This window comes from Anguilla anguilla, chromosome 17 (genome assembly GCF_013347855.1).
Source record: "Anguilla anguilla isolate fAngAng1 chromosome 17, fAngAng1.pri, whole genome shotgun sequence".
Taxonomy (NCBI): Eukaryota; Metazoa; Chordata; class Actinopteri; order Anguilliformes; family Anguillidae; genus Anguilla; species Anguilla anguilla.
Genome location: NC_049217.1, coordinates 15,544,579 through 15,557,936, shown reverse-complemented (window position 1 = coordinate 15,557,936; position 13,358 = coordinate 15,544,579). Strand labels below are relative to the sequence as shown.

Genomic DNA, 13,358 nt, shown 5'->3' with positions numbered 1-13,358 from the left:
AGCAAAGCTCTGTTCTGTTTACATATTTATTTCGCTTTTTTTGCCAGTATCACATGTTGATGAATTGACAGGTAAACTGTTTTCAGAAGAAACTGACTCCAGATGGATAACCTTGGGATTGGGATTGTTTTGGATATTGCAGAGATCAGAGAGAAGAGGGCAGGATGTGAGCGCGCGCTGCGGGTTGTAGCTGAGACATAATAAAGCAAGGCAGAAACCGTCAGCTACTTTTCTTCCCGTAATGGCTGGGCAGGCGTACATCGTAAAAACAAAATAATTCTGACTCAAACAGATAGAAAGAGATTAAGTCGAGCATTGGTTTAGCAACTCGATGCGCCTTAGATAGACTGAGAATACAGGAACGATGATGCGCACATGATTCGGGAAATGTAGGAGATTAGCTGTGGGTTTGCAGAGGGTGGGAGAGAGAGAGAGAGAAAGGGGGGGGGGGGGGGGGGAGGTAGGAGATATGAGGTGGTGCAACAGATTTTTCAGGCAAAGGTATTCCCAAGACGACAATAAAAGAGTCAAGAGAATTGGGAGAGGATAAAACTTTCTCGGGTAGGTTGTTTTCAAACTTTTTTTAGAACTAATTCTAAATTAAAAGTTGTCAATTTATTCGCGTATTTAGAAGCTAGATCATATTCCGTTCAGTCAAAATATTGGTTTTAATTTCCTACGGTGGAATAGAAAATGTTTACTCCCAAGAAAAACAGCCTGCTTATACTTTTTCAAGATCGATGTTTACCTGGGAAATGTGGGAAAATTGTGTTTTAGTTAAATAATTTTGCATGTATGATGGTTCATTAGTCCATTGTGTTTATAAAAGTGCCAGCGTGTTTACGTGGTCACAGCTGAATAAATCTTACAGCCTCCGCCTGAGCCCTTTTCCCTCCCACATACCCTCCATCAAAGATGTAACGTGCACATTTGTCTTAAGACAAAGCGGAGAGTCGTAGCTGAAATGTACAATATTATTATTGTGAGTGTCCCTGTGCTTGATCTTATTTTTATTTTTATTTTTAAAAATAGGCTTTTAACCATATGCGATTGTCCAGGTTGCTTTATGCGGTGTTAGTCTTTAGATCTTTCATGGGTAGCAAAATTATGTACTCAGAAATGTGCAAAATTATTTTCTAGAAAATCCCAAGCTTTATCTGTCAACCGGGAATCTGGGATAAATTCGTTTAGAGCGCTGTAGTGAAGTCTATCACCTTTTAAATCGAACATCTTTCGTGTCATGCTTCACATTGTTTTTTGGCCCACCTCGTCCACCCCTCGTTGGAGGAACCTTTTTTGTTTATTAACATAAAACATAAATTAAAATTATGCGTATATAATATATATAATCCAGGTCAAATCAATGTACTGGCGTTTCAGATTCCATCCATTCCACCCCCCATACATCTTCCCTGTGACACCCTGTCAATCACTGTCTGAACTCTCCTGAACCACACCCATTGCCTTTTCAACTGGCCAATCACACTCCAATCCGTGGTTCCCAGATATAATCTCTCTCCCCATCATCAGGTCTCATCCCACTACTCTCCTTCTCCCCTTATACTGTATAATAATTCTGCCCCCTCTCTTCATCCAACAGAATTGGCATTGACTAACGTAGTTGTTAACATGAATTGATGATGTACAAATACATTAACAAAGCAGATTAACTTTAGTAGTTCAGTAGTTAGCGGTTAACAACTACATTAGTTAATGGTAAACCATGTGACCTTATTGTGAAGTGTTGCCAGTTTTAAAGTCATTATTCATAAGAAAGGTTTAACAGGGATATTTGTTGTAATTAGTCAGTGTAATTGCTTAGATCCAGAGGTCAAACAGAGACTGAGATTCCGCTGGCCCTGCATTCTCTCGCAGTGAACCATAGGCGGGGAAAGTGTCACACATAATTACTAACGCATAATTATTGCATTATGGATATGTACCCCGAGGCAGCCTGTAGAAGGTGTTGCTGATTGTTCTTTTGTTGTACGATTACAACGGAAAGTGCACTCTGCAAACCACGTCCCTGTAACATTGGCTGTTAAAATCACAAGCCTATTAACGTCAGATCTACTCCCGACCCATTCTCATCTATTGATGCATCAGCACAGCCTTGGAATTCTGTCGGAACTGATATCGGTTACGTTGTCATAGTGAAACTATGGGTAGTGTGGTATAATGAGCGGCAGTGTATTTTAATAGGTAAGGAGCTGGTCTTGTAACCTGAAGGTCGCAAGTTCGATTCCCCGCTAGGACACTGTCATTGCATCCTTGAGCAAGGTACCTAACCTGCTTGTTTGCTTCAGTATATATCCAGCTGTATAAATAGATGCAATGCAAATGCTATGTTAAAAAGATGTGTAAGTTGCCCTGGATAAGAGCGTCTGCTAAATGCCTGTGATGTATAGGCCTTCAACCAGTCATTGAAAAACAATCTGTTTACAACTGTGTACAGTCATCCCTAATTTAGATAAGCTTTTGGATTGTTGGATTACCTTCTGCAATTAATCTTGTTATGTGTCTGTAGGGAGAGGCCATGATAATGCGGAGAGATTGGGGGGAGGCGCAGACAGAGTATCAGATTGTAGGGGGAGATTAGGGTCATTAGGTAGTATTGCCAAAGCATATACAGAACATGTAAATGACACATAACACCAGGGTGACTTCAGAATATGCTGTTAAACATATTAGACGTAAAATGAATGAAAATGGCAATGCATTACAGTATTACTACTACTACTATGACTACTACTACTAATAATAATAATCCATAATAACTATCAATGAACTGCTATTGGATAGAAAAAACTGTTTGTGAGTCTGATATGCTAACTAGCATGTTAGCAAGCAACCTGTTGATTGTCACAGTAGCTCCATATACATTCAGCTACATCCGTTTGAATGAGAAAAACTACTGAACAGACAGCAAAGGTCAGGCCTTTTGGGGCCTATAGTTAAATACATTTCTTTACAAATAAGAAAAATGTTGAATGTAGCAGTGGTGATATGTATGTATAAATGAACTGAAGTCAGCAGATTTGTAACACTGGTTATGTGAACACCCACTGCTTTAACACTATATACATTTCTGCCAATTCATAGCCTTCTGGTTCATATTAAATGAATATTGCAAATTTAAAATGAATGTAAAGCACAAATCCTCATAGGAAGTTCTTATTAAAGCGTAGATATGTGCAAAATAAATGTATAAAATAAGTGGGTGCATGTTTACAAACCAATGTTAACGATTTTCTAATGAAAAATTGTTGAATAGAAATTTTCAGTGTCCACACAGCTAACAAGGGACATTTAGTTTTATAAAAAGACTGACATATATATCACTGCAATGTCCCTGTAATTGTGATACTGCAGTTAAGTTGTAAGCAGTCGCAAACAGACTTAGTCTGCCACACAGATCTCATTAAATATGTGGAGTGTATCAGTGCAGTGATGTCACACACACTTGTGCACACAAGCCTGATCCGGAGGAGGGTCCGGAGAAGATAAAGCTTGAGGGATAGAGGATAGGAGGGAGGAGAGTCAACCAATCAGATGGGGCTTTCCAGTACATTAGTACTTTCAGAGATATAGGGTATTACACACAGGGGACTTAAAGCATCTAAGTCACAAAGCTCAGATAAAATATACCGGACCAGCGACTGACTTCCCGCAATACCTTCTCTCCCCTATAGCTGCGATGCGATTGGCCGCCACGGAACGCCGGCGGCGACGGACGGCAGATCCGAGCGAGTGGGAACAGGAGCGGGAACATAGACCGGAACATGAGCGGGAACATAGACCGGAACATGAGTGGGAACATGAGCAGGAACATGATTGGGAACACGAGCGGGAACATAGGCCAGACCATGAGTGGGAACACGGGCGGGAACATAACCCGGAACACGAGAGGGAACATGAGCTGGCCCCCACCCCACCCCATCACCATCACGGGCACAACTACGTACACATGAAGAACAAGTTCCAAAATGAGCATGGGCAACTGCCAAGTGAGTACTGAACACCACCACACTCTAATTCACTGTGTAAAACTGCTATACTGAACACCACCCCACTGTGATTCACTGTGTAAAACTGCTATACTGAACACCACCCCACTGTGATTCACTGTGTAAAACTGCTATACTGAACACCACCCCACTGTGATTCACTGTGTAACACTGCTATACTGAACACCACCGTACTGTGATTCACTGTGTGACACTGCTATACTGAACACCACCGCACTGTGATTCGCTGTGTAACACTGCTATACTGAACACCACCATACTGTGATTCACTGTGTAACACTGCTAAGCACTAAATATGAGTACTGAACACCACCACACTGTGATTCACTGTGTGACACTGCTATACTGAACACCACCACACTGTGATTCACTGTGTAACTCTGCTAAGCACTACATATGAGTACTGAACACCACCACACTGTGATTCACTGTGTGACACTTCTATACTGAACACCACTACACTGTGATTCACTGTGTAACACTGCTAAGCACTAAATTTGAGTACTGTAATTTAGTGGAAGGAAATTTAATGTATTCCTGTCATATAAAATGGGTTCTGCATTCAGGTTATAAGAGACAGAGCTGCCAGGTGGCTCTTCCTGTTAAGTCACTGTTCCAGTAAGGACGCTCTGGTGTAGTATCGAATCCGGACTGCGCCAATGGCGGCTGTGTCCAGCGGTCTTCACCAGTGGCAGGGATTATGGGACTGTCTCAGTCAGTCCCTACTGGTGGATCCGCTGCACACAAGGAGTCTTCCTCAGACTCATGTCTGTGTGTGAGTCCGACCAGCTATTTGCAGCGTGATAAGAAGCATTGCTTGGTGTTGTGTCCATCGGAAGAGAATGTGCTGCTTGGGGTATTTCGCGAAGCAGGATTGCTGAGTTAGCTGGATAACTGCGCTGAGTAAAACCCGGAACAGCTCTTTTTACTTCAGTCCATGTTCAAGATTTGAGAGGGTTCTGGGTTTTACTCAGTGCAGTTATCCAGTTAACTCAGTAATCCTGCTTCCTGAAACAGGGTTTAGAGGTCATTATGAGCACTGCAGTTTGACTGGAGAAAAACGGGTAAAGAAAGCATGGCAGGGGATTTAGCAGAGTGTGGAGATAACAGAACCACGGGCAACATGCAGTGGCTTTATTCATTTAAATCCAGCCCACCTCACCCTTCCATCATTAACATCCCTTTCTTTTCTTGTCCTTGTTTTCTCTCCCCTGTCACAGACCACCATATGAAGAGTAAGTCCATGTTTTCAGTCACCTTCCTGCCTTCATCCACCTCTCTCCTCTCTTTCACTTCCACGTCCATTATTCCCTGCATGTTCTACCAATCAGCTTTCCTGCCGTAATGTGTAGTCATATCTGTGGCATATGTACGCTTCATTTACCCCTTGAATGTGTGCTGCAGTTTTCCCTCTAGGCATTTTCAAGGTGACCTTCATGCTATCCAGATTAAAAGGATAATACCTATATTATGTATCTATTTCTGAATTTTATATATTATATATATAAAACATAACATTGCTCTGTAAGCTGGTTTTCCAGTTTACAACATCATGAAATATAATTTATATAACTTATATACTGTATACTAAATATATAACTTGATAACAATAATAATAATAATAATAAGAAGAAGAAGAAGAAGAAGAAAAATAATAATTTATTGTACGATAAAATAACAAGACTTTATATTATTTTATTATTATAATTATTAGTAGTAGTATTGCTGTTGTTGTTGTCATTAAAATGCAATGTTAATGTTGCCTGGTTGGTTTAAGTGCCTGTGCGTCTGTAATTGAGTCCTACCCGTAAGTCCACCTGTCTGTGGAGCAATCCGTCCCTCTGCGTGCCTGCGTGTGTTCCTCCGGTGAAGCCCCTCCCTTCGCGCTGACAGCGGGTCGGCGTCTCACGCTCTGATTGGTCCTCGCAGTGCCCATGTGGGCGGTGGGCGCCCTCGTGGTGGTGGTGCTGGCGCTGGTGGGCTGCTTCACCTTCTGCGTCTTCAAGAAGTTCATCAGCAAGAAGAAGAAGCCCAAGAAAGTGAGGGAGAGGAAGGCGGGGCACCGGCAGAAGGCTGGAGGAGAAGGAGAGAAGGAAGGAGAGAAGGTGAGCGGGACACAGAGTGGGGTGGGGGAAATAAGAGGGGGGGGGGGTCAGCCGTACCTCACACCCCCGATAATGCAGCGAATCTCTGCATTTTAGTCTGGAGGGACAGTCCTTTAGCACTAAATTTACAGCTAATGCCCAGAAAAGATGACAGAGGATCCTTCATGTTCAGAACTCAAGAATTATGCCTATTATTGTTAATCCTGGGTTGTTTTGCAAGGGTGAATATGAGGAATTGAGATAATCCTTTTGTTTTTCTTCTCTGTGCCCTGTCTCAAGCATGGATTTGTATGAGTTATGGTGTCTTGTAAGACTGTGTGGGCTGGGCATCTTTATGATGTAGGACACTCAAATAAATCAAAATCAGAAATCATAAAAAAGGAATTCTTTTTGCGCTATGCTACCTGGTAATCTTCAGTCTGTTTAACTTGTTTTTGAACATTGAGGCGACAGTACTTCCATGTTACATAGAAGGTGTTTCAATAGTTCCTAAGAAATATTGTATAAAGGGGATAACAGCCCTTATAATGGAACAAACATGGGAAGGATTGTCGTTATGATGTGTTTCGTTGGGCAGAGCAATTCGGATAGCATTTCTTCATTCATTGCTGAATCATATACAGGGCATCTCTCGTCTCCTCTATTGCAGTGCTGGAGTCATCGTCATTATCATCATTATAATGCACGTTTGTCTTCTTTTTCTCCTCCACAGGAAGAGGGAGATAAGAAAGAGGGAGAAGCAGAGAAGGAGAAGGAGAACTTGGGGAAGTTGGAGTTCACCCTGGACTACAACTTCACTGACTCCCAGGTGTGTCTCTGTAACTGTACATCTCTCTCAGTATAGAGTATCTGTGTCTCTCACAGTATAGAGTATCTGTGTCTCTCTCAGTATAGAGTATCTGTGTCTCTCACAGTAGAGAGTATCTGTGTGTGTTTCTCACTATAGATTATAGTGTCTCTGTGTCTCAGTGTAGAGTATCTGTATCTCTCTCAGTATAGTGTAGTAGTCTCTCTCTCAGTATAGATTATCTGTGTCGTCTGTCAATATAGAGCATCTCTGTGTCTCTCAGTATAGAGCAGTGGTCTCCAACCCTGGTCCTGGAGAGATACAGGGTCTGCTGGTTTTTGTTTTCACCTTAAAATCAGCACCCAATTGAGACCCAAGACACCAGGTGAGTTGAGTTAACTGTGTAATCAACTGCTGTCATTGATTCATGAAGAGCAGAGCCACTGTGAAAACCAGCAGACCCTGTAGCTCTCCAGGACCAGGGTTGGAGACCACTGGTATAGAGTATCTGTGTCTCTCTCAGTATAGAGCATCTGTGTCTCTCTCAGTATAGAGCGTCTGTGTCTCTCTCAGTATAGAGTATCTGTGTCTCTCAGTATAGAGCATCTGTGTCTCTCTCAGTATAGAGTATCTGTGTCTCTCAGTATAGAGCATCTGTGTCTCTCTCAGTATAGAGTATCTCTGTGTCTCTTGGTGTTGGTTGTTGACTCCAGTGCTGAAGCCCTCTCTCTGGTCGCTCCCAGCTCATAGTGGGGATTCTCCAGGCCCAGGATCTGGCTGCCATGGACATGGGGGGGACCTCTGACCCCTACGTCAAGGTCTACATGCTGCCCGACAAGAAGAAGAAATTTGAGACTAAGATTCAGCGCAAGAACCTCTGCCCTGTTTTCAACGAGACCTTCACCTTTAAGGTCTGCGTGGTGTTTGTGTGGCATTACCTTTCTGCATGACCTTCCCTCTGACCTCTGCAGGGTTGCCAGTTTTATGTTTTATTACTCATTGTTTTCGGAGCACTGGGTCAGGGATGCCATCTGGATGTGTGGGTCATCATCTCTATCAGGGCTGCCCAACCCTGTTTCTATCCTGTTTCTACCACCCTGTAGGTTCTCATTTCAACCCCAATTTGGCACATCTGGTTCTACTAATTATCAGCTCCACAACATCTCTAGCTGTTGGTTGAGGTGTGCTTTGTTAAGGTTGGAGTGAAAACCTACAGGACCGTGGATCTCCAGGAACAGGGCTGGTAGCCCTGATCTATATTTATTTGAATAGTTGAAGTAATTGTTGTATGACCTCCCAATTTGGAAAGCTGCAAGCTTTAGATGGACATTCTTTGTGTAAAGGTGCTTTAAATGGGCGTTCTTTGTGTAAAGGTGCTTTAGATGGACATTATTTGTGTAAAGGTGCTTTAAATGGACATACTTTGTGTAAAGGTGCTTTAGATGGACATTCTTTGTGTAAAGGTGCTTTAGATGGACGTTCTTTGTGTAAAGGTGCTTTAGATCGGCATTCTTTGTGTAAAGGTGCTTTAGATGGACATTCTTTGTGTAATGGTACTTTAGATGGGCATTCTTTGTGTAATGGTACTTTAGATGGGCATTCTTTGTGTAATGGTGCTTTAGATGGGCGTTCTCTCTCCCTCTGTCTCTGAGTCAGATCCCCTATGCTGAGCTGGGTGGCCAGACCCTGGTCTTGCAGGTCTACGACTTTGACCGCTTCTCCAAACACGACGTGATCGGTGAGGTGAAAATCCCCATGAACAGCGTGGACCTGGCCCAGCCCATGCACGAGTGGAGGGACCTGCAGAGCGGAGAAAAAGAGCAGGTTCAGACCACTTAGCTCTCTACTTTTACCTTCCCTGTCTGCTGTTTCTCAGTGTGTCCTCCTTACACCATCGAGGGTTCTCTCTCTCTCTCTCTTTACCACATCCCTTCTTCTCTCTCACACACTTTCTCTCCATCACATCCCTTTCTCTGTCTCTCTCCATCACATCCCTTTTTCTTTCTCTCTCATTGCATCCCCTTTTCTCTTTGTCCATGGTGTCACTCTCCCTCTGCCCCCACTCTCTCTCCCTTCCTCTTTGTCTCTCTCTCCCCACTCTCTCCCTCTCTCTCTGTCTCTCTCGCTCTTCCCCACTCTCTCTTCCTCTTCCCCCCACTCTCGCTATCTCCCTCTTTCCTCACTCTTTCTCTTTCTCTCTCTCTCTCCCTCCCCCCACCCTCTCCCTCTTTCTCTGTCTCTCTCCCCCCTCTCTCTCTCTCTCTTTCTCTCTCTCTCTCCCTCTCCCCCCCCCACCCTCTCCCTCTTTCTCTGTCTCTCTCCCCCCTCTCTCTCTCCCTCTTCCCCCACTCTCTCTCTCTCTTTCTCTCTCTCTCTCTCTCTCCCTCTCCCCCCCACCTCTCCCTCTTTCTCTGTCTCTCTCCCCCACCTCTCTCTCTCCCTCTTCCCCCACTCTCTCTCTCTCTTTCTCTCTCTCTCTCTCTCTCCCTCTCCCCCCCACCTCTCCCTCTTTCTCTGTCTCTCTCCCCCACCTCTCTCTCTCCCTCTTCCCCCACTCTCTCTCTCTCTTTCTCTCTCTCTCTCTCTCCCCCCCCCCCCCCCCCCCCCTCTCTAAGATTGCATCCTCTCAGAGCCCCATGTTGAATCTCCATCTGTTTAACTGTTTTACTCCTTAGCAAGAGAGGCTGGGCGACGTCTGCATCTCCCTGCGCTACGTCCCCACGGCCGGCAAACTCACCGTCAACGTGATGGAGGCCAAGAACCTCAAGAAGATGGACGTGGGCGGTCTGTCAGGTGATGACCTCGTTCCTACACCTTTCCTCTCTCCATCTTGCTCTTGTACGGAAAAGGTCTGGTGTTCACCCACAAACACGAACAATTCAACGTGTAATAGTCAAGTTAACACAAAGACAGAACTGGTGCAAATTCCTTTTTCAGAACGCATGAATCCTCAAGAGCTAATGTTGGATCACTCTTTAAAATGGCCACATCATTTTTTTTTCATGTTTGATGCATACATATTCCCTACTCAGGATAATCATGACTTTCTTGGTGTTACATATTTTGTAAACAATTTCTACAGATTATTTTTTGTTGGTACAGTTGAATAAATTTTGAAGTTTCTGAAAAGTGCAACAGCAGCACCCGATGTTCTAACTAAGAAAATTTAAACCTGGTCCTGTAATACTGAATTCTACAACTTATCCACTTATCCACAGCCTTTGCCTTATGGAACTCTATGCTTCAGTTTCAGTCACCATTGTTACATCATTGTTACTATGGTTTCAACAGTTCAATTTTTTTTTTTTTTTACATCTCCCTAAATAATGGCCTGCTCTGTTTCCTAGCGATAAGAGAACGGCAGGTGTTTAAAGGCTTTGCCAATGAGAAAGAGTGCTGAGATGAATGGCACTCACTCAAACGGTGGGGCTCCGCCCCCACCCCCACCCCCAGCTGCCAAGTGCACCTTCCCTCTCAGTGTTTCCACGTCCTGAATTCAGCCAATGAAAATGCATTTCTGTCTTCCTCCTAGATCCCTTCGTGAAAGTGGTTCTCCAGCACAATGGGAAAAGGATTAAGAAGAAGAAGACCACGGTGAAGAAGAACACCCTCAACCCCTATTTCAACGAGAGCTTCAGTTTTGAGGTTCCCTTCGATCAGATACAGGTGAGACTGAGCACTGATTCCACACCTGCGCCTGTATACGTGCGCTCGTGAAAGATCACATGGCACTTTAGGAAAGAGTAGGGGTGTTATCTCCTGAGCACGGGCCAACAAAAAAAAATTACTGTCAACATCTGGCCACATGATCATTCCCCATGTAGCTGACTGGCTACACAATCCCTTGCATCTCCTACCCACATCGAGTCCTCAGGTCACTGTAAAAGAGAACCTAGTTCTCACCTGGCCCGCCTGGTTAAATGGTAAAGGTTTTAAAAAAGTATTCTGACAGTCTGATAGTGTACGTTACTAATGACCTGCCTCTCTTTCCATGTAGAAAATGCAAGTCATCATTACGGTCTACGACTACGACAAGCTGGGCAGCAATGACGCCATTGGCAAGACTTTCATTGGCTACGGGGCCTCCGGCGTGGGGCTCCGCCATTGGTCAGACATGCTGGCCAATCCCAGGCGCCCTATAGCCCAGTGGCACACCCTCCAGCCTGAAGAGGAGGTGGACGCCCTCCTTAAGGGACCCCATCGCTAAGCGACGCTACTCCCGGGGGTGTGTGATACTAATTGCCCCCCATCCCCCCTTCAAAACATCCAACCATATGGCATTTCTTACCTTTGTTTCCAGCGTTCACGTTTACGTTTGTGAGAGAGTGTGTGTGTGTGTTTGTGCATGTTTGCACATATGTGTGTTTGCGTGCATGTGCAAATAGGCTTAGAGAAGAGTAAAATTTGATTTCTTGGTTTCTATGACTGAAAACATTTTACATGTGTCATAAAACACCAATTTGTGTAAACAAATCTAAATAAATTACTGGTGTTAAGGGATGGATGGTGCAATGGGACTTTCTACAGGTGGCTTTTCTTATTGACTGAGGTGCAGAGGTAGCATTGTAGGGTGCACCGTGGTGTTCAGAGTTCTCCACTGACAGTTCAGTTCACGTAAATTACATTTGCATAGTGCTTTTAACAGAGAAACTGTCAAAAAGACACTTTGAGAAAACAGGAAATACTTACACTGTTGACGATGAAGGAGTGGCTCCACTGCTACTGAAGTATAGATCTGCTGAGATATTACCAAAACGCATGGTGAAATGCATGCATCTTCTGCTAAACCATGACCATTATTCTGTAATAATGACAATGATGAAGGAGAAAGAGAATAAAGGAAAACAACAGGGAGAAGATGAATAGGAGGATTCAATTGCGTTATTGGAATATATTGAAAACCGTGCTTTTAGAAGGGAGAGAGTTTTCAGAGACCGGAATGACTTTTTTGCGCATGATGATCTTCCAAAAAGTTTGCTTTTCTCTTTTGGTCCATGGTTATTCCTGACTAAACCCTCTTTTGTGCTAGCATTATGTAAGGGGAAATCGCTGATTGTAAGGCATGTTCAGGTGCCGTCAATTTTAAGTTAATTTGAGTTTCATAGATCACAGGTGCGTAAGTTACAAATGGGCTTCTTAGAACCTGCGTAAGCAAGGTTTTTTATGCTCAGTATCTTTTATGAATCGAACGTAAGCACACCGTCAGAAATGATGTTAAGACTAAGTTCAAGTATAAATCTAAGAACATTTTTATAAATGAGGCCCCAGGGCTATGTCATACTGTAGGTTTATAGGTTTATGTGCATACAGAGAGAGGCTTCCTGTTTGTCAACGACATTTACAAGCACACACTCACAGTGAAGCCAAAGGGAACATGGAAGTCCCCACACACACAACTCATACGTGTGTACACAATCTCACACATACTGCTCACAAACTACCCTCCCCTACCCATTGCCAATCCCATTATTCTTTATCAGATCATGCCTACCCGTTGAACCCATACCATGTTAATGCTTTACCTATTACCTAACCTTTCTCATATCGTGTTTAACCTATTACCCCCAGTCATTATAATGCTTAACCTATTACCCCAGTCATGCTAATGCTTAACCTATTACCCCAGTCATGCTAATGCTTAACCTATTACCCCCAGTCATGCTAATGCTTAACTTATTACCCCGGTCATGATAATGCTTAACCTATTACCCCCTGTCATACTAATACTTAACCCATTACCCACAGTCATATTAATGCTTAACTTATTACTCACAGTCATACTAATGCTTAACCCATTACCCCAGTCATGCTAATGCTTAACCTATTACCCCCAGTCATGCTAATGCTTAACCTATTACCCCCAGTCATGCTAATGCTTAACTTATTACCCCGGTCATGATAATATTTAACCTATTACCCCCAGTCATGCTAATGCTTAACCTATTACCCCCAGTTATGATAATGCTTAACTTATTACCCCGGTCATGATAATGCTTAACCTATTACCCCCTGTCATACTAATACTTAACCCATTACCCACAGTCATATTAATGCTTAACTTATTACTCACAGTCATACTAATGCTTAACTTATTACCCCCAGTCATGATAATGCTTAACCTATTACCCCCGGTCATACTAATACTTAACCCATTACCCACAGTCATATTAATGCTTAACTTATTACTCACAGTCATACTAATGCTTAACCCATTACCCCAGTCATGCTAATGCTTAACTTATTACTCACAGTCATACTAATGCTTAACTTATTACTCACAGTCATACTAATGCTTAACTTATTACCCCCAGTCATGATAATGCTTAACTTATTACCCCCGGTCATGATAATGCTTAACCTATTACCCCCTGTCATACTAATGCTTAACTTATTACCCCCAGTCATGATAATGCTTAACTTATTACCCCCGGTCATGAT

At 43.3% G+C, this 13,358-nt stretch overlaps 1 protein-coding gene across 2 annotated transcripts; it reads left to right on the top strand.

Annotated features, from left to right (window-relative positions):
• Positions 1-455: 455 nt before the first annotated feature.
• syt5a (synaptotagmin Va) lies at positions 456-11,420 on the top strand. 2 transcript variants are annotated; one of them, XM_035398814.1, is made up of 10 exons: positions 456-561; positions 3,693-4,007; positions 5,249-5,263; positions 5,958-6,133; positions 6,846-6,941; positions 7,664-7,831; positions 8,577-8,744; positions 9,596-9,713; positions 10,453-10,586; positions 10,918-11,420. In XM_035398814.1, exons 2-10 carry the CDS (start codon positions 3,698-3,700, stop codon positions 11,125-11,127), a joined length of 1,395 nt encoding a protein of 464 aa, XP_035254705.1. In that variant the 5' UTR covers positions 456-561; positions 3,693-3,697; the 3' UTR covers positions 11,128-11,420. The 2 variants fall into 2 exon arrangements, with proteins under 2 accessions (XP_035254705.1, XP_035254706.1); XM_035398815.1 differs by lacking the exon at positions 5,249-5,263.
• The last annotated feature ends 1,938 nt before the right edge of the window (positions 11,421-13,358 follow it).